The sequence below is a fragment of the Serinus canaria genome, chromosome 7 (assembly GCF_022539315.1).
Source record: "Serinus canaria isolate serCan28SL12 chromosome 7, serCan2020, whole genome shotgun sequence".
NCBI classification, from domain to species: domain Eukaryota; kingdom Metazoa; phylum Chordata; class Aves; order Passeriformes; family Fringillidae; genus Serinus; species Serinus canaria.
In genome coordinates, this window is record NC_066321.1 from 4,929,177 (window position 1) to 4,956,213 (window position 27,037).

General features: G+C 38.4%; 1 protein-coding gene across 1 annotated transcript in view; it reads left to right on the forward strand.

Moving 5' to 3' along the window:
* Positions 1 to 27,037, forward strand: part of LRP1B (LDL receptor related protein 1B) — a 474,765-nt gene that overhangs the window by 373,752 nt on the left and 73,976 nt on the right. Inside the window, exons 58-66 of the mRNA XM_050976996.1 lie at positions 2,846 to 2,968; positions 6,592 to 6,773; positions 9,037 to 9,236; positions 18,939 to 19,127; positions 19,859 to 20,007; positions 22,752 to 22,845; positions 23,884 to 24,000; positions 24,171 to 24,290; positions 26,581 to 26,700. Coding sequence (XP_050832953.1) covers positions 2,846 to 2,968; positions 6,592 to 6,773; positions 9,037 to 9,236; positions 18,939 to 19,127; positions 19,859 to 20,007; positions 22,752 to 22,845; positions 23,884 to 24,000; positions 24,171 to 24,290; positions 26,581 to 26,700 — 1,294 coding nt within the window. The remainder of the gene's footprint in view (positions 1 to 2,845; positions 2,969 to 6,591; positions 6,774 to 9,036; positions 9,237 to 18,938; positions 19,128 to 19,858; positions 20,008 to 22,751; positions 22,846 to 23,883; positions 24,001 to 24,170; positions 24,291 to 26,580; positions 26,701 to 27,037) is intronic.

Sequence of the window (27,037 nt, forward strand, 5' to 3'; positions counted from 1 at the left end):
TGTAGCAAGACTAGGAAATAATTTACTCCCCATCAATATAATTCAGCTTTTTGTAGCTTCTTGTGTCACTCTGCTGTGCACCTAAACGTCACGAGAGAGGTGCTCAGGTCTGCACAACAGTAATTATGAAATTAACCATCTTGAATTTATTTCAGCTTAGACATTGTGAAAGTCTGTCTGTTCTCCTGAAATCCTTCTGATTCCCTTCATTTGCATCTCACTGCCTCTCTCCTCTTTTGCTGGTGTTCCTGTTCATAGAGACCTGTGAAAAGAGGGGAGCAACAGGAAATTTTCTTCGTGGTTGGTGCTGGCAGATGGTCCTGAATTCAATGGGCTCCTCTTCAATGCATTAGGGAGCAGCTCCAGCCACTGAAAAACTCTGTGGTTTTTCCATGTTCCATTCATTCACTGCCCTGATAAACACCTCTGCTGTTGAACCCACTGGTCTTTGCTCCTGCAAAGGCAGCATTTGATGTGAAAGCCAAAGAGGGATCTTTCCCAGCAGAACAGGGGGGGTGTGTCCCCACATCCTTGTGTCCTTGTAGTGCCATGCTGGATTTGGCTCTTTCCTGCACATCTGCAAACACCAGAGTGGCTCTGGCAGAGGAGCAAACCCACCCTTGTCTCTGTGCATTTGGTCTGTGATTACCATTCTAATAGTTGTTCATATCAACTCAGAGTAAAGGAGCTCAAACTAGGAGCTCCTTCAGTCTGCTCTGAGTTATGTGCCAGCTTTTTCCTCTGTTTTCTTTTTCTTTCTTCTTTTTTTTTCCAAATACACATAAACAGTACAACTGTTTGAATTGTGTCTCATGTATCGTCCTGCTTTCCATTTCCTTCACTCCTAGTCATCAAAATCCTCAGGGTTTCAATAGGCAGAGTAGATAATTTTCCTCCTCATTATTTGTGCTTTTTATCTCCATGTTTTTAAGTGGGGCACCAAGGGAACACAAATCACAGCCAAGGGTATATTGTGTGCTGTGTGGAACAGAAACAATCCCACAGGTTTAAGATGAGAGACCAAGGCAGCTGATTCCATTTGAAATCTTCCCTCTTCCTTCTAAAAAGCAGATTACTTGTGAAATGACAAAGAATTATGCTAGGAGGCCTTAAGTGAGATATGTATATGATAAAGAGGAAATTATGTCTGGACAGAGAACTCTGTTACAGATGTGCAGAATTCTTTGCCTGCAGTTGATATTCTGATAAAAATTGAAATTAAACTGACCCAAAATATAACACTTGAAACAAAAGATGTGCAGGCAGTCAGTTCTCTGTATTAGCCTTGATCCTTTGGAAACTTTCACAGTGTTGTGGAATATATAGAGATAAGGGCATATTTTTTACAAATTGCAGACTTTGATTTATAAAATGTTATAAAATTGTATTAAATAATATTTTGTATCTGTTGACCTGTTGTCTCCTTGGTTAAGAATTTGGGGTGGGGGTTTCTCTGAAGAAGCAATTGTACTAACAGGAGGAAAAGAGACAGGAGAAGGGTTTTGCAGCCCAGTTATGACTGACAGAGCTGCAGCTGGTTTTGTGAAAAGTGTCTGCATGTATATGATATTTTTGAAAAATGAGTGTGTTCTTCCTACACTGAATTGTTTCAGGCTTTTTATAATGATCATTTGTGCAGCCTAACTCCTCTTTTCCTCTACATTTTGATCAAAAGGTAGATTTACAGTAATTACACAGCAGTAGTTGGGGGATAAGCCGTGTATCAGTTTCTGTACAATTAAATATTGTCCTTAGTTGTTTACTTTGGAGCTGGCTGGTCCAGCACACCCCTTCCCAGCAATGAATTACACTAAACAGGAAGGCTGCTGATCTACCTGAGAGCAGGATGCCATTGGGCTGATAAGGGAATTGATTAACTGACCTTGAATTTATAGAGGCAATACAGACCACATCCATTCCTTTCAGCGCTGCTGCCCCATATTTCATTGATAACAACACCCTGGCATATTAAGAATAATTGTGATTTCACTACCTAGCAGAACATTCAGCAGGTTATGGGGCAGATAAGGAAATAAGAGCCATCCTCTGAATGCAGCCCTCTTCTTCCTTATCAGCCATTTGGGATGAAAAGCCCTTATTGTGTGACTGCTCCTCCCAGCGTGTTGGAGTACCTCAGGTATAATCACCCCTCTCTCTCAAAATGTGTTGGCTTTGTAATTGGAGCCATAGGAGATTCCCAGATTCCTGCTGGATCTCCAGCTTTCATGCTTTTTGTATCTCCCACTGTGTCTGTGTGTATCCATACACACATATATATAAATACATATATATACCTATAATATAGCATCAAAGTCATTAATGAGGTTATACTCCTCATTAGTAATGTTAATTCCTGGAATTAACATTAACATCTTTTTGCACCACCACCATTTTGAATTCCTGATTAATTTCTATTACTAAGGAATTTTTTTTCTTATTGAAATATCCTAAAGATTATACTATTTCTGATTCTCCCATCTAGTTTGCCAAAGAAAGGCCAAAGTTAGCAATCAGCAGTGAAACTGAGCGAAAATCAGGCATATTTACTGATAAATTTCATTTAAAGAAGAGTATAGAAAAACACAGCAGCCTCACATAGTTTCATGCATCATCTGCATTTTATGAAGTGGCACAGTTAATTTCTCACCATATTTATTTCTGTTACAGTCTTTGTCTTAGTCTGTTTACAAGTAATGTATGGAAAAGAGAGGGAAGTGCTTCAGAAATATGCAGACAGTAAAACAAAGCATTAGGAATATTAACTGTGTTTTGCATTCTGAATGCTATCCAGCAGTTTGTGTTCAAACATTTGAATAAATGAACCTTTTTTTTTTCCTGTTTTTAGGGGCTGAACAATGTGATTGCAATAGACTTTGACTACAGAGAAGAGTTCATTTATTGGATTGATTCCAGCAGACCAAATGGCAGTCGCATAAACAGAATGTCTTTAAATGGAAGTGACATCAAGGTAATTGAGGATTAATAATGTCACTGCTAGAATTAAATTTTTTGAGTGCTTTGGGAAATGCTCCCTCATACATTTAACCCAGATTGTGAGGCTTTGGTGTATGAATACAAACTCAGCATGAGCTAGCGAGTCCTGGTAAAATTTAATTGCATTTGTATCTTATTTGAAGTAAAGATAGGGACAAGGAGAACTGTATTTAGGAGCTAAATTCCTTATGACTTATCTGACAGTTTACTGAATTGGCAGTTCCATGTGGCTTCCAGGATGCCAAAGAAGAAAAGAGCTATAATTAGGTGTAAGCTGTGCAAATACACTGGTGAATTATTTCTTCCTATGTAACATTTCCTGTGATCTTCAGTTTGTTTTTGTTTCACCTCCGCTACACTGATAATTAAAATAACTCAGTGTCTTTGCTGTGAAGGGTAAAAATGCACTCCCATTTCTGCACAGCCTGTTCTGCCTCTGTAGTGGATTAAGTTCACAAATCCACTATAAAGCACATTTGTTGACTTGTGTGAGCACTTTCCCAGAACTGATGATAAGCAGTAAGGAATGCTTTGTTTATTCTGTTATGTCTGACCTTCTGAAACTGGGACCTAAATGAGCAGCAACATATCCTGTGATTTTTGTTCCCTCTCTGCACACCAATGAACATGCAGAGAGAAAAGATTTGTGGTTTTCATTCTCAGCTTGGTGAGTGGGCTCAGAGCATGTCAGCTTTGCTCCTTATGTGAGTTAGGCTCCAGGGAACTTTGTTTGCATCCTTCACACCAAAATAATTGTTCTTAAAAAGAAAAAAAATAAGCAAGTGGATGAGCAGCTCCTGGCAATCTGATTGTGTTGGGGCAAAAGTAAAACCCAGCATGCACTCAGAAGTTTTACCTGTGTGGGGAAAAAAATAGAAGACTGGCAAGTATGGGGTTCAAAATCCATTAAATCCTTGAATCATATTTATTGTCCTTAAACAGTTTCCAAAGCATCCTCCTCAGCTTCTGTCCCTTCTGGATGATTCAGTGTTATGTAAGGGCTGGGGGATTACTCAGACTCTTTATTTCTAATCTTCACTATTTCAACAACAAAGATTTTTTTCTAGTTAAAAGTGTTCCAGTAACCAGGTAGAAGACTATAAAAAAAATTGTTTTCTACTGATTCATTAATAATTTCATTTTTTAAGAAAAGCTATCAAAAAGTTGGGCAACCACTAGAAGAAAATTATGATGAGGACATGGAGGATATTTCATTTTCCCATCAATTTTCAATTTGCCCAAGAAGTGTCATGTTGATGAAAATTTTGTTCATATAGGATGCCATATTCAAAGAAATAATCATAAAAATAATTCCATTTAATTTTCATACAAAAAACTACTTTTTCTGTGAAAAACTTGGCCCAGATGTGGCCTCTGAAAGATAAAAAAAAAGGTGAAAAAAATTAGCAAGAGCTATATACTGTAGCTGTCTAATAGTAACCTTTTATGCAGTGCCAAATTTTTGTGGCTCTGACTTTATTAGGTTGCTATAGGACATACCTATTAACTGACATTATTAAAAATTAGTTCAAATGAAATATTATAATGATTTATTTAATTATTCAAATGCTGGTGTTATTATTTCTTATCTAGCAAACCTGTTTGCATCTTTTAATGGGGTTCCTTTGTCCCAAGAGGGAGTTTTTATGGTTTTTCCCCTGATGAAGCTCTTGTTTTAATATCTTCTCACTTGTGTTACTCTTGGCTAGGAATAGATCTGCTCTCAGTGTAAGTGATGCTATTTGATGTATTGCCTTGGATTCCCCTTGCTGGAGATGGCATTTCTTCAGCACACCAGCTCTGGGAAGCCTGATGGAATCTCATTTTTCCTCTGCCTCTGCTCATGGAGGAGATACTTAGAGAATTGAAGTGACAGCTCTTTCACATGGCTGTGTTCAGCTGTTAAAACTGTGGTTTATGGAGAGTTTAGATTTAGATTGGTGGTGGGAAATGCAGTCAAAAGCAGGACCATGCACAAAAAGTGCCACCCTGGTGGCTGGGACAGGTTGAAGTGACTCTCCCAGGAAAAACCATCAGAAAGAGAGACTCAATATTTGGGTTGGTGCTCTAGTGTAGTGTTTGGACAGCTAAACCACTACCCACATTTTCATTATCCATTTCTGCAGGAAATGTCCCTTGTGCCAGTGCAGCAGTTGCTGCAATTACACATTTATAAACTGGTGAATGTGAAGGTTTTAGAAAATAGAACCTCTTATTGCCATTAAAAAAGCAGTGTATCCTGGAATTTACCTTCTTAAAAAGATTTTATAAGGTGATAAATTATGTAACAACCTGAGAAGGTGCTTTTACATATTCATAACTATAAAATTGATTTAAAGCATCTCACCATATCCCCTCTTATCTTGAAGGCTTTTCCATGTCTTCAGATAGTAAATAAATTTAAAACCAGCACATTCAATTATACATAATACAGGTTTATCCATGAAGTTTATACTCTGGTGCACATGCTGTTGGTGATGAAGATAACAGTAAATTAGAATCTACACCACAGCAATAAACCCATTATTAGTGCTTAAGAAATAGCATAAATTTTCAAGTATTGCTTTCTGATTTGTGGTTTTTTTTCTGACGTTCTAGTTGCACCAACCTTAATCAGGAATGGAATAGGTCAGGAAAGATCTTCTCAGGAATAGAATTTTCAAGCCTAGAAGCAATTGGACTCAAATGATTGTGAATATCCAAATATTACTGAACACTTGACATGAAGTACTCCCAGACAAGCCAGACTGACTCATGCCATGACGAGATTTGTAATCACATATTTGTAATATATCTAGAGGAATTTGTTCAAGTTCCAGAATTATCCAAGCCATCAAAAACCCTGAGAATAACACATCCCTGACAGTACTCTGTAGGCTTTCCAGTAGGTGACTAAATTGCTTTTGTCTGTTAGCAATGTAGTACTTTGGAAATTTAACTAATTCTTGGAATGTTCCTCATTCTCCTGCCACATGAATGCTGGAGATAAAAGCACAGTATTTCCTTTCCAGCCAGTAACTCTGAGTGCTCTCCTGGTCTCCCTGTCACGATGACATATGGCACTAGTGTGACATTAAAATGAAGGATATGCTGATGGAGACTGCTGAGAGAAATGGGGAGATGAGCAGCAGATGTGCTCAAGGGCACACTGTGGGGAGAGCAGCCACATCTCCACTCTGTTCTGTGGAACAAAAAATGAAATAGGGAAAGGGAGAGAAGTTTGGTTCTGTTTGATTTATTTATTTATTAGTTGTTTATATTAAGAGAAAACTAGGTACTTAAGATGAAAAATGAAAGATCAAAAGTTTTTAAAAGTTTGTGCACAATGCAGAGAAGTTGTTCATTTCCTCTTTACAATATCATAGTCTGCTCCATTCTCCCTCACTAGGAGGAAAGTGTCACATTGTAGTAGCTACCTAAGAAGTGTCATTACCTGAGAAGTGTCAGTGTTTGGCAGTGAACACCCAATTTTTATATGCTGTATGTCACTGTATCAAATATCCAGTCTCTCAATATCCTGACATCAGTGCCTCTCGAATTATTGTTCCTTTTCCCAGTTATGTAGGTAAATAATTAATGTCATTTTTGCTTTTCCAGGTAGTTCACAATACAGCTGTTCCCAATGCCCTGGCTGTCGACTGGGTTGGGAAGAATCTCTATTGGTCTGATACTGAAAAGAGAATTATTGAGGTGTCTAAACTCAATGGCTTGTACCCAACTGTCCTCGTGAGCAAGAGAGTGAAGTTTCCCAGAGATCTGTCCTTAGATCCTCAAGCTGGGTATGGAGCAGCCAATTTTCAGTACTTCCTACTTAATCCTGATGTGATCTTAAAATATTTTTTATTCAAAAATACTTAGGAAATAATACTTAGTTGTTTGTTGGTTTGGGTTTTTTTAATCTAATATTCAGTGAAAGGAGAAAGTTGTTGTGTTGGTCTGGACTCTACCTAAACAAAGAAAAGCAATGTTTTTCCTTGCATAAAAATATAACCTATCTAGTTTGCTATTTTTTTTCAAGATAAAAGCTATTTTCTGCTATTTCTTAGAACCAGAATTTAATTTTCTGGTAACTGTACCTTTTCTTACCTGTAATATTTGGGAGGGAGGACACAGACCTTTGTTAAATGTCTCCAAGAGATGAATACCTGGGATCTTTCTGTGGTTGCCAGGGCATCCCTGAGTATGCAAAAATCTCTCTACAAACTTAGTACACATAGTCCCAGATCTAAGACTTTCAGGAAGACTTAGATATATAAATAAATAGATATAATAACTTACTGGGTATTTTTTTTTGGGTGTGTATAGACAGCTTTCCAATGCTGTTTTTACATTTTTATTACTAAACATAAGCCTTTGGTCATTTATTTTAATACAGAATTTTGCTGGAAACAAACTCAAAATCAGAGTTATAATTTGAAATGGTGTTACTTGTATCTTGGTTTTTTTTTTTTTTCCCTCACAAATGAGAAATGCTTAGTGAATTATCCTGCTGCTGCCATGCAGTTTGTTTCCAAAGAAAACATTTTCTGTTGGAGAGAGTGGAGAAAGCTTCCTCTGTGTGCTGGTTGTGTGGAGCAGGCTGGGTGCCAGCACATTGCACCTGTGTGTTGTAGGATACCTGTCACTGGTCTTAGGGCCACCACTTCCTCCTGCACACAAATTCTGTTCCAGGTGGTTATCAAGAATATGAGCTGCATCTGGATTTTGGAGAGCCTGCCCAAAGCCTGTAGAGCCAGAATCAGCTTCCCAGCTGGAAAGATCTGTCCTGAGGTCCTGAGTAGTGGCACACAACAGCAGCAGCATGCATCCATGTACTAAATAATGGGATTTTTCTTCCTTTATGGCAAATATGCTCTGCATTGTGGTTAAATAGGATGTTGAGGGGAAAATTGCTGCTCAGCTTTCCAACAGTCTCTCTCAGTGCTTCACCCATTTTTAAACCCTCTGTGCAAAAAACTGTTTTAATGTTTTGGGGCTTGTACTTCCTGAAGCAATTCAATTTGCATTATGTGGCTGCATAACAGCCAAAAAAAAGTTTTGTAACGTGTAAAAAAAAAAAAAAAAACAAGTAGATGTGATTCCATATTTCTGATAAATTTATTAATGATGCCATTTATGCAGGATGTGAGATTCACAAATTCCAGTTTGGGTGCTGCTTCGAATTCTAAGGTATCAAGACTAAGCCATTTAAATGCACATTTTATTAGTCTGTAGCCAATTTAATAAAATCATACTTAGCATAGGGATTCCCATTCAAGCCCTTTACATTCAGCACACCTATTTACAGACAGGTCCAGAAAACTCAAAGATTTATCTGGAAGGTGGAAATATTGTAATTATTGATTTATTCTTGAGATCAACTAAATAAATTAAGCACTGAGTCACGGAATGGTTTGATTAAGAAGAGACCTAAAGATCATACAGTTTCAAACCCCCAGGACAGGCAGGGATGCCATTCACTACCCCAGGTTGCTCAAAGCCCCATCCAACCTGGTCTTGGACACTTCCAGGGATGGGGCAGCCACAGCTTCTCTGGTCAGTTAGTGCTGCTGATGCCTTGTGAAGGCTGACCTAGAACAGAGGCTGGACAGAGCTAAAGAATAAAGTAGGGATTTATTTGAAGGTTTCAATAGATCCACTCTGGGCAGCACAAGAGCCCAGGCAGGGCTACACCCCAGGTGAACCCAAAATGGTCACAAAACTGCACGACCAGTCATGGGGTCTCTCACTTTTAGAAGTTCTGCTCCATTTCCATATTGGAATTAATTGTCCAATTACAGCTTTAGATTATGAAGTACCATCTTTCTTTTTTATCTCTCTTCAGTCCGCATTTTTTATGCTCTTGGGCCTGACATCTGGATTGGTTGTCCATGGTCCCCAGCTAGAGAAGGAATTGTTTTGTCTCCCTGCTCTGTGCAGAGAGCTCACTGTCCCCTGATATGAAGCCCAGACCCCCTCAGTAAAGCAGCACAGAATGTGAAACACACAAAAGCTCCAACCTGAGGCATCACAGTTCCTCAGCTGCTGTGTTTGGTTCCACAGATACCTGTACTGGATCGATTGCTGTGAGTCCCCTCACATTGGCCGTGTTGGGATGGATGGATCCAGGCAAGCTGTGCTGATAGAAACACAGATTTCCAGACCTATGGCTCTCACCATAGACTACGTCAACCACAGGCTGTACTGGGCTGATGAAAACCACATTGAGTTTTCTGACATGGATGGATCTCACAGACATAAAGGTTGGTCAACACTACAGTTGTTGGTTTTTTTCCTTTTTAATGCTTTCAATGTTATGTATAGCTATGTAAAAATTGTCCTTTAAAACCTTTTTCTAACTTTGTTTGAGATTTTTGTTTCCTTTTATCAATATTTTAAAATCTGCTTTTCATTTTTGTTCTCTGTTATGGATATAAATAACTTTTAATCGTGCAGTGCTATGAATTTTTGGGAAAAATGTCAAATAGAAAAAGAAGTTCTAGGAGCACATACAGTAATCTGAGGCACCCTTTCAATTTTATACTCTGGCATATGTAGACATGTTCTTGATTGAGTTTCAAAGTGAGTGAAACTTGCTGTTAAAAGTAGAAGGAATAGATCGTCTGTGCCATGTGTCAGAACAGGGGGCTAAAATCAGCTTTTCTCCTACCTCAGAAAGTCTGGAATAGCTATTAGTCTGCTCAGCATGAGACCAGTATTTCAAATCTAATTTGGGGCCTTCTTGGTAGATGGGTGAAATAATAACTTTTGAAATACTTATGTAATGAACTAATCTTTATCCCTGTGTTTTGCTTCTCACCTGACAGATAATTAAAGAGCTTGTGTCATTTATCAGTAAAGTATTAAAAAAAAAGCAAAATTCTACACTGTGATGAATTGTTCTCATATTCCAAATTGTATAATTAAAGAGCTTTCAATTTAATTCAAATATATGAAATGATATTGGTCTGCCAAGTTTTTTTGGAGGTTTTATTTGAGATGAAGTTGTTACCTGAGCTCCTTCCTCAAGCTTTACCCAAACCTCAGCACTGCTGTACTGCTGGTAAAACTTCATGGATCTGTCTTTTTAAGGCTTTTATCTCATACTGGGAGCCTCCAGGTCTTCTCCAAACCACAATTGATGAAATAACTACTTTATTTTCAGATCAAAAGTTCGCCATGAAATAAAAAACGGAAACCAACAAGTTTTCTAGCCCTTGCATTCATGAATTGTAGGTTATAAATGCATCATGAATAATTCAATGGCAGTTGACTGAGATGGTAGATTGAAGACACTCTAGCAGTAGCTAGGAGAGCTGTAAATATTCCCATTACTCTCAGCAGAATATCCATGGTTTTTTTGGGATGAACACCGGTCAGCTGTAACCTGCTCACCTAAGCAGCACTCACTCAGACATAGCCCTGAGCTGGATTCCTGCTGACAGTCTGCTCTTCTGACAGAGGAAGCAAAGCTCCCTACTCTTCCTGATGTCACTCCCTGTGCTGCTGTTTTCATTCCCATAAAATTATCCTCTTCCTCTTCTTTCTGGATCTCTCAAAGGAAAGAGGTAATTAGTAGCCAATGTGTCTCTCTTGGCCCTAAACTGACTGCAGTGGTCAAACCTTTCACAGTCTTCCCTTTCAGCCTGAGAGTTTCAGAGTTTTTCTTTCCCCAGAAAAGTTCTTCTGTCACAAAACTCAGCAGATAGCTGCAAAATTCCAGCCAGACCATCCTCAGTATCCATTGCTTTGGTCTGCAGCCTGTGGGGTTCTCCTGCACAACTGGATAAAATCAGTTTCAACTGCTTTATGTCTGCAGAGTTAATGTCTTCTTCTGAGGATGCCTGATCCTGGAGAAGAAGGAAATGTGTCACAATGTCACAGCAAATTTATCCAGATTTGGTACCAGTGAAGTATCTGAGGCATGCTCCTGAAGCAAAAGTGACTTTGTGTAAAGCTGGCATCATGCTGCTTTTGAGGACATGTCTCTGTGAAGTCCAGATGGTGTATAAATATTCAAGCCATAAGAATTGAGCTTTGGGAGAAAGATCCTGAGGTATTTCAATTATGTGAAAGCAAGATTTTTTCCTTAGGCAATGGTTGTGGAGGATGAGGTTGGAAGAGACCTCATGGATCACTACTAGTCCAGTCTTTTCTGGGGAAAGCGTGGTCTAGATGACCCACAACCATGTCCAGCTGCATCTTAGAAGTGTCCAATCCACCATTTCCTTGGGAATATCTTCCAGTATTCTTATTGTGAAAATTTTTCTCCTTTTTTCAAGTCAGAATCTCCCCGAGAGTAGCCTGTTCCCATCACCCCTCTCCTTTTCCATGTAAAAAGGGAGTCTCCATCTCTTTGCAGCCTCTTTAAAGGCTGGAATGTGGTGATGAGGTTTCTTTTCTTAAGAGTGGACAAGCCCAGTTCTCTCAGCCTTTGCTCTCATGGCAGCTTCCCAAGCCTTGGATCATCTTTGTGCCCCTTGTCTGGATCCTCTCCCACCTGCCCACACCTAATTCCTCTTGGGCTTTCTGCTGTCAGGAGTTTCACTCAAAACATCATTAACAAATTAAAATGAAGTTGTAGAAATTTTTCAGTGGATTTAACAAGACAGTGATAGAATTCTTGGTGTCTGAAACAGATGAAACAGCCCTGTGGGTGCTCCAAGGAGAGCTTTGACAGTTTTGCAGAGCTGACACATAATGATCAATTTGCCTTTAATCAGAGTCTTTTCCCTTTCTCCCAGCTTTTTCCTGGAAAAACCAACCCAAAAAAAAAATTAATTTCTTTGTGATTCAGCACAAAACTAGAAATATATTGGATGATGAAATTTAGCCATTGTAAAATAATTATTTTAATAGGGGAAACTCAGTGTTCAAGTTCAGTGTCTGGAACTGTGATTCCCCCTTGGCCTTCTGAGATCTGTAATCCACACTGATAAGCACTCAAATGAGGAAGATTAGGTTTTATCTCTTGTGATAACACTGTTCCTTGGAGGCATGTTTTTCACATGGATTTCATGGTCTGTTTTCCTTTGTCATTTTGCTCATTTTGTATTGTCAAAGTTAACTAAGGGGGAGGTGAGTTTGCTCTTATCCTTTGTGTTTTCGAATGGAGAAGGATAAAGGCACAGACATGGCAATCACAGAATAAATTTTCATGGAGGAGAGGGAAAAGTGTGAAGAGGAGTGCTGGGAGTGATGCAGCCTGAAGTGCTAATAATGGCAAACTTAGCATTTTCTCACCTGTTTCTGTGGCCTCAGGATAAGGCTGGCTCGCTCTGAGGTTTTTTCCTGAGACTATGAATTTTGGATCTTGAATTGTCTGTTACAAAATCTATCAGAAAGTGCCACAGAGATTTCAAAAGACACAGCAAATAGAAGTAACTTGTCAGAATTAGGGGATTTCATATCATGAAGAGATGCTATGAGTGTGCAGTGTTCTGTGCTCCACATCAGATAATTTAGGATAAACACAACAATCATGGCTAATTATTGACACACTGTCTGCTAAACCAAGGAGTGTTTGTTACATGCAATGGGAATTTACAAGAATTTAGATCTTGGTGTTAACATTTCTTCAACAAGTATGGGATTTTTAAATTTGTTTCTTTTTTGCTGGACCTTCAAGCTTTTTGAGGAGGACATCTGCTGCTTTTCTCTTGTAAAATTCCTCTGCATTTCAACAGAGAAATTGTCTTTTATTATTGCCAGGAGACTCCTAGTAAGAATTTTGAAAACATGCTAACTAGGCCAGAAATCTTAAAATGCTTGGGAGCTCCTCTTGGCGCTGGGGCAGCGATGACCTTGCTGAGCTGTTTGAAGTTTAATTCTTGGTTACATAAACTGTCTTTAGAGCTTAGCCAATTCAGCACTGCAGCATTCACAAATGTTGTAGCTGTAAATGATTAAGCAAGTATTGAGGCACTAATCTGGCTAAGCACTAAGCTGGTTTACTTATGTGAGCTTAAAAAAAAATAAAAATAAATAAAAAATTTAAGAATTTGTCAGACTTAGCTGCTTTCTGTTCCCACAGCCCAGAGGAGAGGCAGGCTTCACAGTTCCCTGGGTATCTGGCTGCTCCATGCAGGTTTTCCCAACCTTCCGGGCTCCTAAATCCCAGAGCTGCCTTCCATTTGAAGATGAGCATTTCAGTAAAATGAAACTATAAAAGGGAATAGCTTGGGAGTCACTGGGAATGGATATCAAAACCAAGACAGGAGTGTAAGGTGAGGGGCTGGCAGGCAGGTGAAAGGTCTCTGTAAATTGAAAAATAATTTAAAAACCTTTAAAGCTCACTAACAAACACAGTTGTTCCACTCAAATAGTGACTTGTGTATATTTGAGAGTAATTTACTACTGCTCTGTACTGCTGTGGAGTTACTGGCATATAAACAGCTGCTCACAGTGAATTAAAAAAGGTAATAAAACGTTTTAAAGTGGGACAGTAAAATACTGAATTCCTAGTTTTTATCAATTGGTTTTATAGGCAGATTTTGAAAAATTTATGCATCTCTTCTCATGGTGTTGTTATATCTTATAGTGAATTTTAATATCTCAAACACATGAGTGCCTTAAGATGTTTAGATTTAGGGCTAAATTTCTTTCTTTAGTGATAGCAGTTTGGGGATGTATAACAAGTTTTGTGTGAGTTTGTTGAAATATTTTCAGTTTTCATGGTTTCAGTTATATTTTTATATTGGCAAAATATCCCACCACTGAATGCTAGGACTTTTATATTCCATACTTAACCCAATATGGATGTGTGTGTTATATATGATATATATATTAATTTTGCAGAAAAAATATTTATGCATGGACATGTTATTAGAGATATGAGTAATAACATCCTAAAACTATATACTATATAGTTTATATATAGACTTAATCTATATAGTCCATGAATATTTTTTTTGCTGCTCATTGAGTTTGATAGGTTCAGGTTTCTAAACCAAGTGTCAATTTCAAAAAATTAATAATGATTGTAAAATGTCTCATCTTTAAAATAGAGTATTTTAATGTAATATACTTAAATTTAATTATATCTGTCAGAACTACATACTTTGTCACAAGCTTAAAAGAGATAATCTTATTGTCATTATTCATTATTAATTTTATGGACTAAGCACTTCAAATTCTTTATCAAAGGGAACAAGCATCAGGAGTAAGTAGTATAGGAAATAAAAAAGTATTGACTGTGTCTCAGAGAGGCTCCAAGTCGAATGTAAAATGAGACAGAAACAGCTACAAGGGAGTTCACTGGGCAAGAGGACAGTGGGGGCCAGGAATTGCAGCAGAAGAGATCAGAAGTCTCCATGTTTATTTGGTTTTGAAGGTTTAATTGCTATTTTCTTGTTAAGGGCTGTTCTTCCTTGATGCAATTTGTCTTTGGAGGGTTTGGAACCCTTCCTAGGAGATTACCACTGGTTCCATTTAGATCGAGATGTCAGTAAGCTTTCTGTTTCTGTTTTATTGCAGTTCAGAAAATCAACTTTCAGGGAGTGGAATTCAAAATAGTGTAGCCTGGTTTTTCAGGCTGGGTCACCCATGTAAATTTTCTGTGTTTGGGAGCCAAAATTCTGAAACAGAAACTGCTCTAATGCCACAGGGAACAAGTCATTTAAATTGTTGCTTAACAATAATTAATTACCTTTAGCAATGGCTTCCCAGCATTGGCACTCTAGCAGGTGAATTTTTGGGAAGAGTCTAACCGGGATCTTTCACCCCTTCTGTTTCTGTAGATTTTGCACAAGGGCAGGGCAAGGCTGCAGTCCCTTGATTTTGGAAAGGGAAGGGATACATCCCTTTCTGTCTTGGAAGTGATCAACCATCTTCTGGACATGATAGGGCACTGATAATTTTGGTTCTGTTTTTCTCTTAGAAGGGGTCAACATTTGTTCTTTTAAGGAGAGTTTTTCTTGGTACGTTGATTTTTCCACCCACCAGTGAGACCTTTTTTGTTATTGTTCATGGTATTGTATTTGCTTTTCCATTTGGAGAAACTTGTGTTTCAATAAGAACCAAGGGATCTGGGCTTCACCTCTGTAGGGCTTCAGGTTTTGTAGCTCAGGAATCCTAGATGGAATGATTTTCATTCCTGAAATCAGCTGAACATTTTTTTATGCTTAAGTAAATGTGCTCAGAAAATATAAGGGAAGCAGAGTTCACTTTTCAGAGAGAAGTAAACATTTGTATCACAAATATGACTTATAGCCTATGAATTTATATTCTTGGATCAAAATGGATACAAAATGCAGGAGAGAGAGAGAGACAGATCTACTTTGAGTCTGTCATGGTTCTCATGTGTCTGCATAACCAGGTTCCCTCCTGTGGCTCTTCTCTTAAGCTCGTGCAGCACTTTATCCTCCTTTATTGTGTTATATATTGTCATTTTTCTATTCAAGTGTCTAATAATTTTTATTTCCCACCACTTCTGATCTGTTGCCAGCCTCCTCGTTTTTCCCTTTTATTACCTGCCTGTTTTTTTTTCCTCCTGTTTTCTGCACCTTTCTGAAAGGCCTGTGCATTCCTTCTCCTTTCTGCCTCCTCTTTCTTGCCCCTTTCCTCATCTGCTTGTTTGGGATTAGCCCTGTTTGGGATTAGCACTCAGTGTCAGAAAATCCATGATTTATGGGTAAAATGAAACACCACTAGAGAATCAGGGTTGGCAGCAGATGTGTTAGGAGAGGAGGAATTGCAAGGAACTTGACCAGCTCTGAGAGAAGGAGGTTGAGGAGGAGAAAGGAATCACCAAAGTAATTTTTTTAGCTTTAACAGGATATATTCCTTTCTTACTAATGGGCTTGCAATGGGATAAAATGTTTTGAAATAGCTGATGCAGAGGAAACAGAGGTGCTTTGTTATCACTAACCTGCCTTTACTTTAAATTCATACAAAATAATCTGGTTTTGCAGTGCTTGCCAAAGAGGAGTGCTCCTCTCCTGTTTAAAACTGATTCACACCACAGACCTTGCTGTAGGGTTAATAATCAGTATTAATTAGGGTTCATAATTAGCATTAGACATACAGTATTAGTTCTGTATGTCATTTGTGATGAGATCAATCAGCTAAAGTGTTTTTGGAGTTGCAGGAAAGAGTGAAAATAGGAAGGGGGTGTTTCTACTACTCCACAGATTTGTAAAACATCAATATTCACTGCCTGAAATGTTAGAAAGTGTTAAACACTGATGTCCTCAAGGCAAAGAGCATGAGACACTATTTTACTGCTCCATCAGATAATCAGATGTAAAATGACCTCAGTTTTCTGTCCATTTTTGTTTGGTCATTCACAAGTGATGGGAACTGTAAATTCTGTAACCTCTCACATGCCAACAGTTCTGATGTCTCCTTGCTATAACTTAGTGAAAGGCAAAGAAGAATTGTATTCAGCTATGAGAGAACTATTCCTTAAACAGGAAAGTCAGAATTGGTTGCCATTCAATGCCTGTTTTAAGAAAACTCTCTCAGGCTTTACCGGTTTATCTTCTACAAGAAAATACTTTGGGTTTTATTGGTCAGCTTTGAAGAAATTTTATAAGATTTTTTTGTTATGTAATTATTATTTTTAATTATTCTTTTATAAGAATTTTATATTTTTATGGTCAGTGTAGGATTTTTGACAGAAATATTTGTCCTCTGATTCTGTACTTTATTATATTTTACTTCAATTGGATTTTCATTTGCATATATATATCTACTATTCATTGCTTTCTTCATTTATTTTTTAATAACATTGTCTCACAACAGAATACATTTAGCTTTAACAGCTTTAAATGGTGCAACTTTGTGTTTATTGTGACCTAATGAAATTTTAATGCAGAAGCCCATTAAAATCACAGAGTTGCTCAGAAATAAAAATAGTGACAGGACAAACTGCAACCTGAACCTGTGAGTGCTAAGACACTGACAGTTTCAAATTATACCTATAAATGGTAATAATAGGAAACCCAATTTTTAGAAAGAGATATATTTTGTCATTCTTCTGTTAAAGAGCATAAAAAGAAGAGAATCTAATAGTTGTTGCATTGTTCCTGATCAAGTGGGTTTATTTTTAAGGAGTTTGAAAGAGTTAAGCTTTTAAACCTGGTACTTGTAGAATTTATTTTTCTTTAAATAAAAGAAAATTGTACTTGAGTCAATGAACAATGTTCTTCTGTGCAGTGTTCTAAGTGTAATATTTAATATTTTCTGCCACACACTTAACTTGGCTTCCCTATTAATGCAGTGTGATGGGACAATTCAGGCAGTGTGAGGTAATCTCCTGAATCTTCTTTAGCTCATGAATAGAAAGTTTCATCTGGATTTTGATGTATGTCTAATCCAATGAAGGCAGGATAAATTGTCTGGCTACCCCCAAACATCCACAAATCCAAAGAATAAGCATTTATTCATATATCTATGCTTAAGATATGGGTTTGCTTCCTGGCTACCCAAAATAAGGATGACTCTTAGGTGTATTTTTCATTGGTGGGTGTAATAATAAATATGATGAAATCAAAATAATTTTTCCTATTTAAATCTCTTCATGTATGTTAATGCTCTTATATGCCCTTTTATTCTGATTTCAAACTTAACCTTCATCATAAAATAAGAGATTTTCTGTCTTCAGAGAGACTGGAGTGGGACATCTTTAATTTGGTGCCAAAAGTAGAGGCAGGGGTTATAATTTTTGTGAACCAATACTGTCTCAGAACTGAAGCAAAAATAAAATAATTAGTTTTATGGAAAGCTTCTGGGCCTCATTCAGGGCAGCAGCTCCTGATGCCCCATCCAGCTTCTCCTGTCAGCCTGGTTTGTATTCCTCATTGGAAACATCCCACAATGGGACTCTAAAAATCACAGAAATTATAATTACAAGAGCTCTTCTTGTCCTGTACAGTGTATGGAACTGTGGCAAGTCGCCTCTGTAATGATTATTAAGATTAAAATTGCCAAAACTTTTTTGAACTTTGACTGATTTCTCGGAAATGCTCTGAAGCTTTTAAAAATAAACATATTCTTATTTCACTGTGATAGATGTGCTTCATAGAGACATATAAGAAGGGAAAATAATTTCAGACCTAAGCAGCAAGGTCTCCTTGACCAGAGGGCAACATGCCCTGCACTGGGGTTCAGTACAGGGAGGACTACTGGATAGAAAATTGAATTTCCTAAGCTGATGTTCCATTTACTCAGTACCAATCACCAGATCTCAGAGAGCTATAAAATGTTCCAACAGGAATTTGAGATTGGCCTACTCTATGTCAACACTTTCCAGGTAAAAAGAAAACAAGGTAAAGGTGTTAAAGATGTGCTGGTTAAATGTGGCAGTCAGCTGCTCTGCCTTTTCAGCTCTATCAGTAATTAGGTGATTCAGCAACCCAAGATTATCATTTCCAAATTAATTATTGTGGTCACAAATGCTCCTGGGACATCTATGGTTACTGCTATTGTTGTTAAAAGGAGGAAAAAGAAAGGTGGCATTCAGTTAGTGTTTACCAAGAACAAATACTTCAGGTTAAGGACTGCACTGCAGGATAAAGAATGCTCCAAAGCTTTTTCTCCCTTATGTCCTTCCATCCTTTTCCAAATGATGTTGGCTCTTAATTTTGTGATACTGTAGCTATGGACTTTTTTTTTAATATTGTCTGGTTGGTGATGCTAGAAATGATCAATAATCCCTCTTATTGCATTGGTTTTTAATGTCATTTTTTGGGTATTTTTCCTGTCTCTCTTGTCAGTATATTTTGTTGAAATAAAATTCCATTGATTGTATGAAAGGGTATTAAACACAGTGCATCAGGAGATGTGTATGTTACATTCTGGATGTTTTCTAATAACTTTTATTCCAGTAAAAGAGCCAATTTATGTTGCTTATGCAAAGAGTAGAGAAAGTTACAGTGGGGAATGTTTTAATACTGTGCAGTGGGGAATGTTTTAACTGGCAGTTTCCCAAGGGTGAACACTAATCTGAGCATCTCTCCTTCCAGTCCCTAATCAAGACATCCCAGGGGTGATTGCACTGACGTTGTTTGAAGACTACATCTACTGGACAGACGGGAAAACCAAATCCCTCAGCCGAGCCCACAAAACCTCTGGCTCAGACAGGCTGTCCCTGATTAACTCGTGGCACACCATCACAGACATCCAGGTGTATCATTCCTACAGGCAGCCTGATGGTAATTATCCTGTCTCTGCTTCCCAAGCAGCACGGGGATGTGTTGAACTGAGTAGCCATGTGCTGAGGTACTGCATGCTCGTTTATCTGCAATAATTGCTTCTTCTTTATGCTTTTCAAACAGAAACCTGTGATTAATGTTTTAAGTACATCCAGTATTAAATACATCTAACAAAACTTGTTCAGTAGAGAGATAATTAATTTATGTGCTTAAAAATTAACCCAAATGCTGACTGAAAGTAAAGAACTGTTAAGTTGCATTGCAGTACAGTTTGAAAGTTTTTAAGAGAGGAACAGTGTGTTACAAAAAATTTTAACCTGGTTCTTTGAAAAGTGTTAATGTTGCTGAAGAATACTGAGGGAATGTCAGAGAATGTGAGTGGCATGATTGTGTTTTATCTGCTGATATCACGGTATTTGAATTGTAACTGAATGCTATTTGGCAATTGACCTAGAGAAGCTAATTTTCCTCTCATTATATTTAAAAAAGGAGCCTCTTTTTTCCTCTCATTCCTTCAGTATTGATCTTACAGCCACGGTAATAATTCATTTTTGCATACAACAGAGGATAGCTTAAAGGCAGCAGGAAGAGTTTGCCTCTGTGGGTTTCTGATTTGGGACGCTGCATTGTAAAGGCAGCACGTGGCACACAATTTTCTTCATCCATGCAGCAGATACCCCGAAGCATGCTGAGATAAAAGGCTCTGATCCACCTCCCTGTTCTGTCCACAGTGTCCAGACACGTGTGCACAGTGAACAATGGTGGCTGCAGCCACCTGTGCCTGCTGGCCCCTGACAAGCTGCACTCCTGTGCCTGCCCCACCAACTTCTACCTGGCCGCGGACAACAGGACGTGTCTGTCCAACTGCACCGCCAGCCAGGTACACGTGGTGGGGATTGGGCTGCCCTGCTCCTGCTGTGCAACTGGGAATGCTGGCCTCAACTGGGAATGGGGAGCTTCAAAAGGAGCCCAACACTCAGGGGGGCACTTGGAGCACTGTGGGTTTGAAATCTCGCAGTGATCTCCCTGCTCGGCTAACCGGGAGGAGCTGGCTTATGGAAAAGGAGTGGGAGGGATGGATCCAGCCTGGAAGAGAAAAACTTTATTAACAAAAATAACAAAGGGGGTGCAGGGTACAGAGCTGGGGCCAAAGACCCCTTGGGCAGGGCAAATGCAGCCAGGTATAGGGGCACAAGATCCAGTCAGGAAGGTGAGCTCAGAACATGGCCTTATAAGAAAAAAGTCCTGAGCCAAGGGAGAAGGAGAACTGTGAACCTGACCATAGGATGGGTCTATTAGCATAGATCCATGAGCCTGTGGTTCTGTGCTAACTTCCATGAGCCCACTCTCCCCACCATGGCCTGGTCAAGTGTCTCCTCCCCTCAGTGCCCTGACTGCCCTGGTGTGTGGCCAAAGCCCTCTGCAAATGCCTCTGAAGCAGGAATCCCAGCTGGATGAGATTCCACAGAGTGTTTGGTCTCCAAGGCTGTTAGTGGGAAATGCTTGCAAATGGCTTTTCCTCCAGAGATTACAGGACTTGTTCACTTTCAAATGTTGGTGTTCCTGCCAGTCACCAGAACAAATACAGCTGCTGAGCCTGTAAAAATGGCCTTGAAAAAACATTTGTCTGAAATATCAAAATACAAAGTGTGTGTAACAGTGGTTTGGGATGCATGCATGAATTTTGCATTAAAAAAAGAAAACAAGCTCAGTCCAGTTAGAATGATTGGAAAATTATAGACTTGTGTTAAAAACAACCCAATAGGTAAAACAGAAAAAAATAATCTATTGAAACACTAAAATACTTAAAAGAAAGACTCTTGAACACCAAAATTCCATCCACTTAAGATCCATATGACCCTGATCTCTGATTTTGCAGGGTTTTGTCTCTGCAGTTTAGAAGGGAATGCAAGTATCTTCATAACAACATCTCAGAGTTAGTGCCTATTTCCTGGAAATAAGTTTCTGATGCCATTTTGACAGCCTGAAGTCCCTTGTGGTGAGCAGAACAAGTAGAGAACACAAAGAATGACAATTGCCTGAGTTTCTGTTTATCTCCTGCCTTTGGCATTTTCCTGCTGAGCCCCTCTGAGCTGAGATCTGTGTGGGGCAGTAGCAGCTGCCCTTCAGCCCTGCCTGATACACAGCAGGTCCCTCACGGTGCTACAGGAATGATGTACCTCCAACTACAGGTTCTATATCATAAATGCCTTTGAAACCCTAATTTTTCTTGGCAGAAAAGATAAACTGAGTTGAGGCACCAAATTTAATGTACTATTTAAATACAGCTTTATTGAATAATCAACGATTTTTAAAATGTGAAAAAAAGCTGCCCAGAGACAAAAGTGAAATGACTTAGCATTCTAAATCTTTTGGTACCCTTCCTTTCTGTGTTCACAGAGATACCAGTTAGGAAAACCAACATTTCTTAGAAGCTGAGTGATAATCTACCCAGATTCTTCTCCCTGACACAAGCCACATAATGTACTCAGTTTTTAGGTTTAGCCCTAGAAAATTACATCAGTTTGTACTGTTTGTTTTGTTTGTATTCCTCTTTCAGTCAGAACAGTCACCTGAGTAGAGAGTAAATGCACAGCCTTCTCACAAAGGATGTTTCAGTTTTTTCTACAGATGTTTTATCCTTTTGAAAGTCTGGAAGGCTTTACATTTGGTTTGTTCATTTAATTCAAACAATGTAAGCAATACTGTATACAGCACCACACATTAAGGCTCTTTTCTGTACCTGTGGGTGTTTGGGTATATCTGGAAAAATGATGTTGTCTGCTTCAACAGTCTGTAAAAGCAGAATTGATGTGTTTGCTTTGAATGAGACTGAAATCACAGAATGCAGCAAAACGTAATGAGCAGTTTGTGTTGGGGCATTGTAAGCCAGTGTAAGACAGTCATTGAAACTGCAGTGATTTTTATCACTTTGGCAACCTCAGAACCAAAAACCCCAAATAAAAAACCACCAAAATTTAAAATACAAGTTTTTTAAATTATCAGCCAGAAAATATCGATGCATCAACACCTCAAGCAGCTGATTTGGGGAAAAAACCACTCCACCTGTAAAAGTTGTAAAGTTGGTAATGATTCATTTTAGCATTGGGCGCATGTGGATAGCTTCCTTTAAAGGATATGTGTACCTCCAAAAATTCCTGAGTCTGTTTTATCCCCCAGCCTGTTGCCCATGCATAAAAGACATATGCACATGTACTAAACTGTCTTATCAATCTTTGTGAGCCTGCACACTTCTTCAGTCACACAGCTGTAATGTGGTGTTTGTAACCCAGATTCAGCTTTTCTGTCTGCTTCAGCCCCAAGGTCGGTGGGGCCCCTCTTTATCTCTCTTCAGCTTGGATGCCTGCAATCTCCATTGTTCTCTCTGAAGAGAATCTCTTTGTTTCTCTTTTGCAAGCACAACAAGTTAACAACTAAACAAGTTTAAACAGTAGACTCCAGCTAAATCCAAAATTGGTTTCTACCTTAAATTTCTAAGCCCCTGTCTCACAGCGGAGCTGATTTTCATAAACTGCGCCATTCCTGCTTATAAATAAATGAATGAATGAATGAATAAATGTCACCATGAAATCTTTAGTCCCTGCTGGCCTTTCCTCTTTGCAGTTCCGTTGCAAAACCGACAAGTGCATCCCGTTCTGGTGGAAGTGTGACACGGTGGATGACTGTGGGGACGGCTCCGACGAGCCCGCCGAGTGCCGTGAGTGCGCGCGGGCTCTGGGGGCTGCCTCTGCCACCAGGGCCCAAACCAAACAGAACACTTATTTATAAAGTTTAGGAGAGGATTTTTGTGGGCACTTCTGTTTATGCTCCTTGGTCTATGAGCCTTTTAAAATCTTTGGAAAATCATACATACTTTTCATCTTCAAACCTTTACTTCATCCCGGTTATGGTTTCGCTAAAGATTTTAATTTTGAATTTGTGGAATTCTTTGCATGAACACAAAGTTCTGACAGGTTTATTAGTTTGATTTTTTTCTGTGTAATAAAAATGTGGGGTTCTAATCTCATTTGCTTGAGTTTTGTTGCAACTGTAAGCATTTAGATACACATTATTCTTCACTGCAGTTTTCTGAGCAATAACAATGCTCTCCCTGTGATCCTTGCCTTCCTTAAGCTTACACTTGAAAAAAATGCTCTCTGTGTTCTACAATCTTCTGGTTAATTAAAAGTTAATTTTTTTTGGTATTGAAATCCTTCACCCCTATTTTTAAAATTGTATAATTAGTTCTCTTCTCCTGCTGCAGAGTCCTCTGAAGCAAATTTTGACCATATGTAATCATTCTACATAAGTTTTTATTTTAAGCTACTCTATGCTTATATATAATATTACTATAGAGGTACATAATTGCTCATTATTTCTAATGACAGTGGCTGGAGAAGGAACAATTCCTTTCTTGGGAAAAATAGGATTACAATGGGATAGGGAGTTTCTTAGAAGCAGACAAGATCTGAAATTGCAGGTCCCTGTTGAGCCTTTGGTAAGCTTCAACCCGCAGGGGGTTTTCACTCTGTGTCATTAGCACTGCAACTAGAGCTCTACAAATTAAAGATATCAGACTTTGAAATTAGTCTTGCAATCATATGTGTACCCTTTAATTACTAATATCTACTCAGACTGAGATTATAAAGGAAATACAAGTTTATAGGTGTTTTTGATTAGTCCATGGCTTAAGAACAATAGTGGGACTGAAACCATTGCTCTGGTAGTATTCATAAGCAGTTTTGTCTTTTCCCAGCTGAATTCAGGTGCCAGCCAGGACGTTTCCAGTGTGGAACTGGGCTTTGTGCTCTCCCAGCCTTTATCTGTGATGGAGAGAATGACTGTGGGGACAATTCTGATGAACTGAACTGTGGTAGGTGCTTGTATACACTGCAGGCTTCAGAAACAGGCCAAACTTCTTTAAATGTCACCTTTCACACTCTGTCAGCAAACATTATTTTTCTTCATCTACACTTGGAGTGTTGAATCTTTTCAACTTTTAATCATTTTAACTTCTTCTTTTTGTTTCCCTTGAATTTCCAGACACACACGTGTGTCTGTCGGGGCAATTCAAGTGCACAAAGAACCAGAAGTGCATCCCTATAAACCTGAGATGCAATGGCCAGGATGACTGTGGAGATGAAGAAGATGAAAGAGACTGTCGTAAGTTCTGCTTCGAGAATTTTGCTCTGTAGCTGGGAGCTGGATTCAAACACTGTAAATGTCCTCTAAAACAATTTGAGAACGTGCAAACAGTTAATTCACAGGACTGGTGAGCAATACTGCAAATACTAAACAGCAAACTAAAATGCCATTTATTAACTCCAAATTTAAAGTCATTGCAAAGAAGAGAGGGGTAAAAACAATTTCAGGCATTTAATTGGGTTTTTGACTATGGTTGAAACATGTATTTGACTCTGAACCACCTCACAAATGACTCATTTTCTTGAGGCTTTCATCTGCCATGCCTTGCAGCAATACATTTCAATGGAAAAAGATGTTTTTTCAGAATCTTTTGTTAGAAAAGCTGTAGATCCAAAGCTCCTTCTACATTCTTGTTCTTTCATTGATTATTTTTACCTTTTCTGTTCCCCTTTCTCGGGGGATTTCATTAATTTAGCTATGTAACTGGATTTCCATTTGCTCAGCTTTTAGTGCAACTTACTTTTCACACATTTATTTTCACTTTACCTTTCTCAGACATAAGTGGAGAAAAAATGTTAAGATTTATAATGGAAATTTGTTGAATAAAGTTTGTGTCTGTTCATTTTGGTACAAAGATGATGTGACTGCCATGAAATGTAGCTCTGTCTTTTACTGATTTCAGATCTGCTGCTGATCTGAGCTGTTTGTTCTGGATCAGCTTTCTCAAGGCTTGCAAGTCCTGCATTTCTGCAAGGAACAAATCTTTCTCCAAGGGGAGAAGGGTTGCTAAGGATAGAAAGGCTTTGTGGATGGTCATGTTTAATGGCTGTCTTCCAAACTGCTCAGGAGAAATGTAAATACAAGTTTTGCAGAAAGCTCCTTATGTTGGTTTGCACGCTGGGTTTCTTTAAAAACTGATTAAGAGGGATCAGGAAAGCTCCTGTGAAAGATAAGGGAGATTACATTTTTCCTTTGGAAAGAACTGCACATGGTACATGGAAGGCTCCCAAAAACCCTGAGGTGTAGCTGGCAGAAGTTAAATCAGAGCAGCAGAGTTAAATCAGAGCTCAGGGGCTGTGAGTTCATATTGACTTGGGCTCCTGGCACAGGACAGGTTACAGGTGAGATTCTCTCTCTAATGTCACCAGCCTGGGACCCACAAAATGCTTTCTTTTTTGTTGTTGTTTCTTTAGGTCTGCCACTGTTGTGTTTTGCTTACCAGGTGACTTTTTCCAAGTCACATTTCATACAGAAGGCTTTCCAAATGTACAGTGAAGGTCATTGTGCTGGTCCTTCTTGTGAAGCACTGTGAAATCCCCTGGTGATGTGTCCTAGCTGAGGATCAGAATTCTCTCTTGTGGTAGAGTTAGGAACACACTCAAGTCTCTGGAAATGTGACAGGAAAAGAAATAATACAGCCACTTAGAGCAAACAAAAGATTTTTCATCTTGGCAAAGCCAAGGAACAAGAATGGTAATATCAGGGAGCAAATTCCTTTTCAACAAGGGTAGGAAAGTTTTTAAGGGCACTACAGAATTCCTTAATTGAAGGTGAGACATACATTCATGTGGGAAAACCTTATCAAACGTTTCCTGGTTTTCCCCTATGGTCAATTCAGTTTAAAATTATTTGGAGGACATATCACTAAAGAACATCTAGAATCTCATGTGTGCCCTGAGGATCTGTTTTGTTTTTAAAAGGCAGTTCTAAGGTTAATGCAGGTAAACTCTTAGACCATCCTTAAGGCTTAGGCTGAAAGCTCAGCTGCATCTTTGCATCTTTTTCTTGAATTCATTCAAAAATCGTTCTTCTAAAGTGAAATATATGTTAAACTTTTCTCAACATTTGCCCAATTTATCAGAGCACAGAATTTCACAAAAATTGTGCATAATTTCAATTCTGTTTTTCATCAAAGCATCCAGAACTCCCTTAGTCTTATAAACTGACTCTCAGAATTTATAACTGGCACTTTAGAAAGTTAAGGTAAAAAACTTTTCTGATTTTTGCTGAAGTGGTTTGATTCTATCAATGGTAAGTCTATTTGATGTTAAAAGAATATCACAATAGACACTTTATTAATTGTATTTGTTTTATCCTTATGTTTATATAAAATAATATTTAAGAAAATGACAAAACTATAAACAGTATAAACCTGAATGCTTTTTTCTTACAGATATTATATAAATTATGCTGGAAAGATCCAATTTCTGATTCTTGAATACTTTTTTGTTGTTGTTGTTGTTTAAAACACATATTTTAAATATTAGCAAAAATTTCTAATTTTGATCTGGAATTCTTTTATTTAAAGCTGAAAACAGTTGTTCTCCAGACCACTTCCAGTGTAAAACAACCAAACACTGCATTTCCAAGCTGTGGGTGTGTGATGAAGACCCAGATTGTGCAGATGGGTCAGATGAAGCAAACTGTGGTGAGTATGCCAGTGCTTCTGCATCTGTGGATGTGGCTTGAAAATGCTTTAGCAAAAGGAAATTATCATCCCACTTTTTATATCCTCTTTCAGTGTTTGGTAATACCTATCTGAAACTTCTCTGGCTGCTCCAGGTCTCACTGAATGACAATCTTTGTATGAGTAGTTCATAAAATTCCCATTGTGCCACTTCTTTATTGGCAGGAGCTGCAAATGAGGCTCTCATTTGGCATTTAGAGTCACAGAAGTGGCACAGAATGTAGTGGCTGTCATAGGATAAGGTGATATTCTTTATTTTTCTCACAGTTTTATCCAGTTTCTATCAGTTCAATCTGCA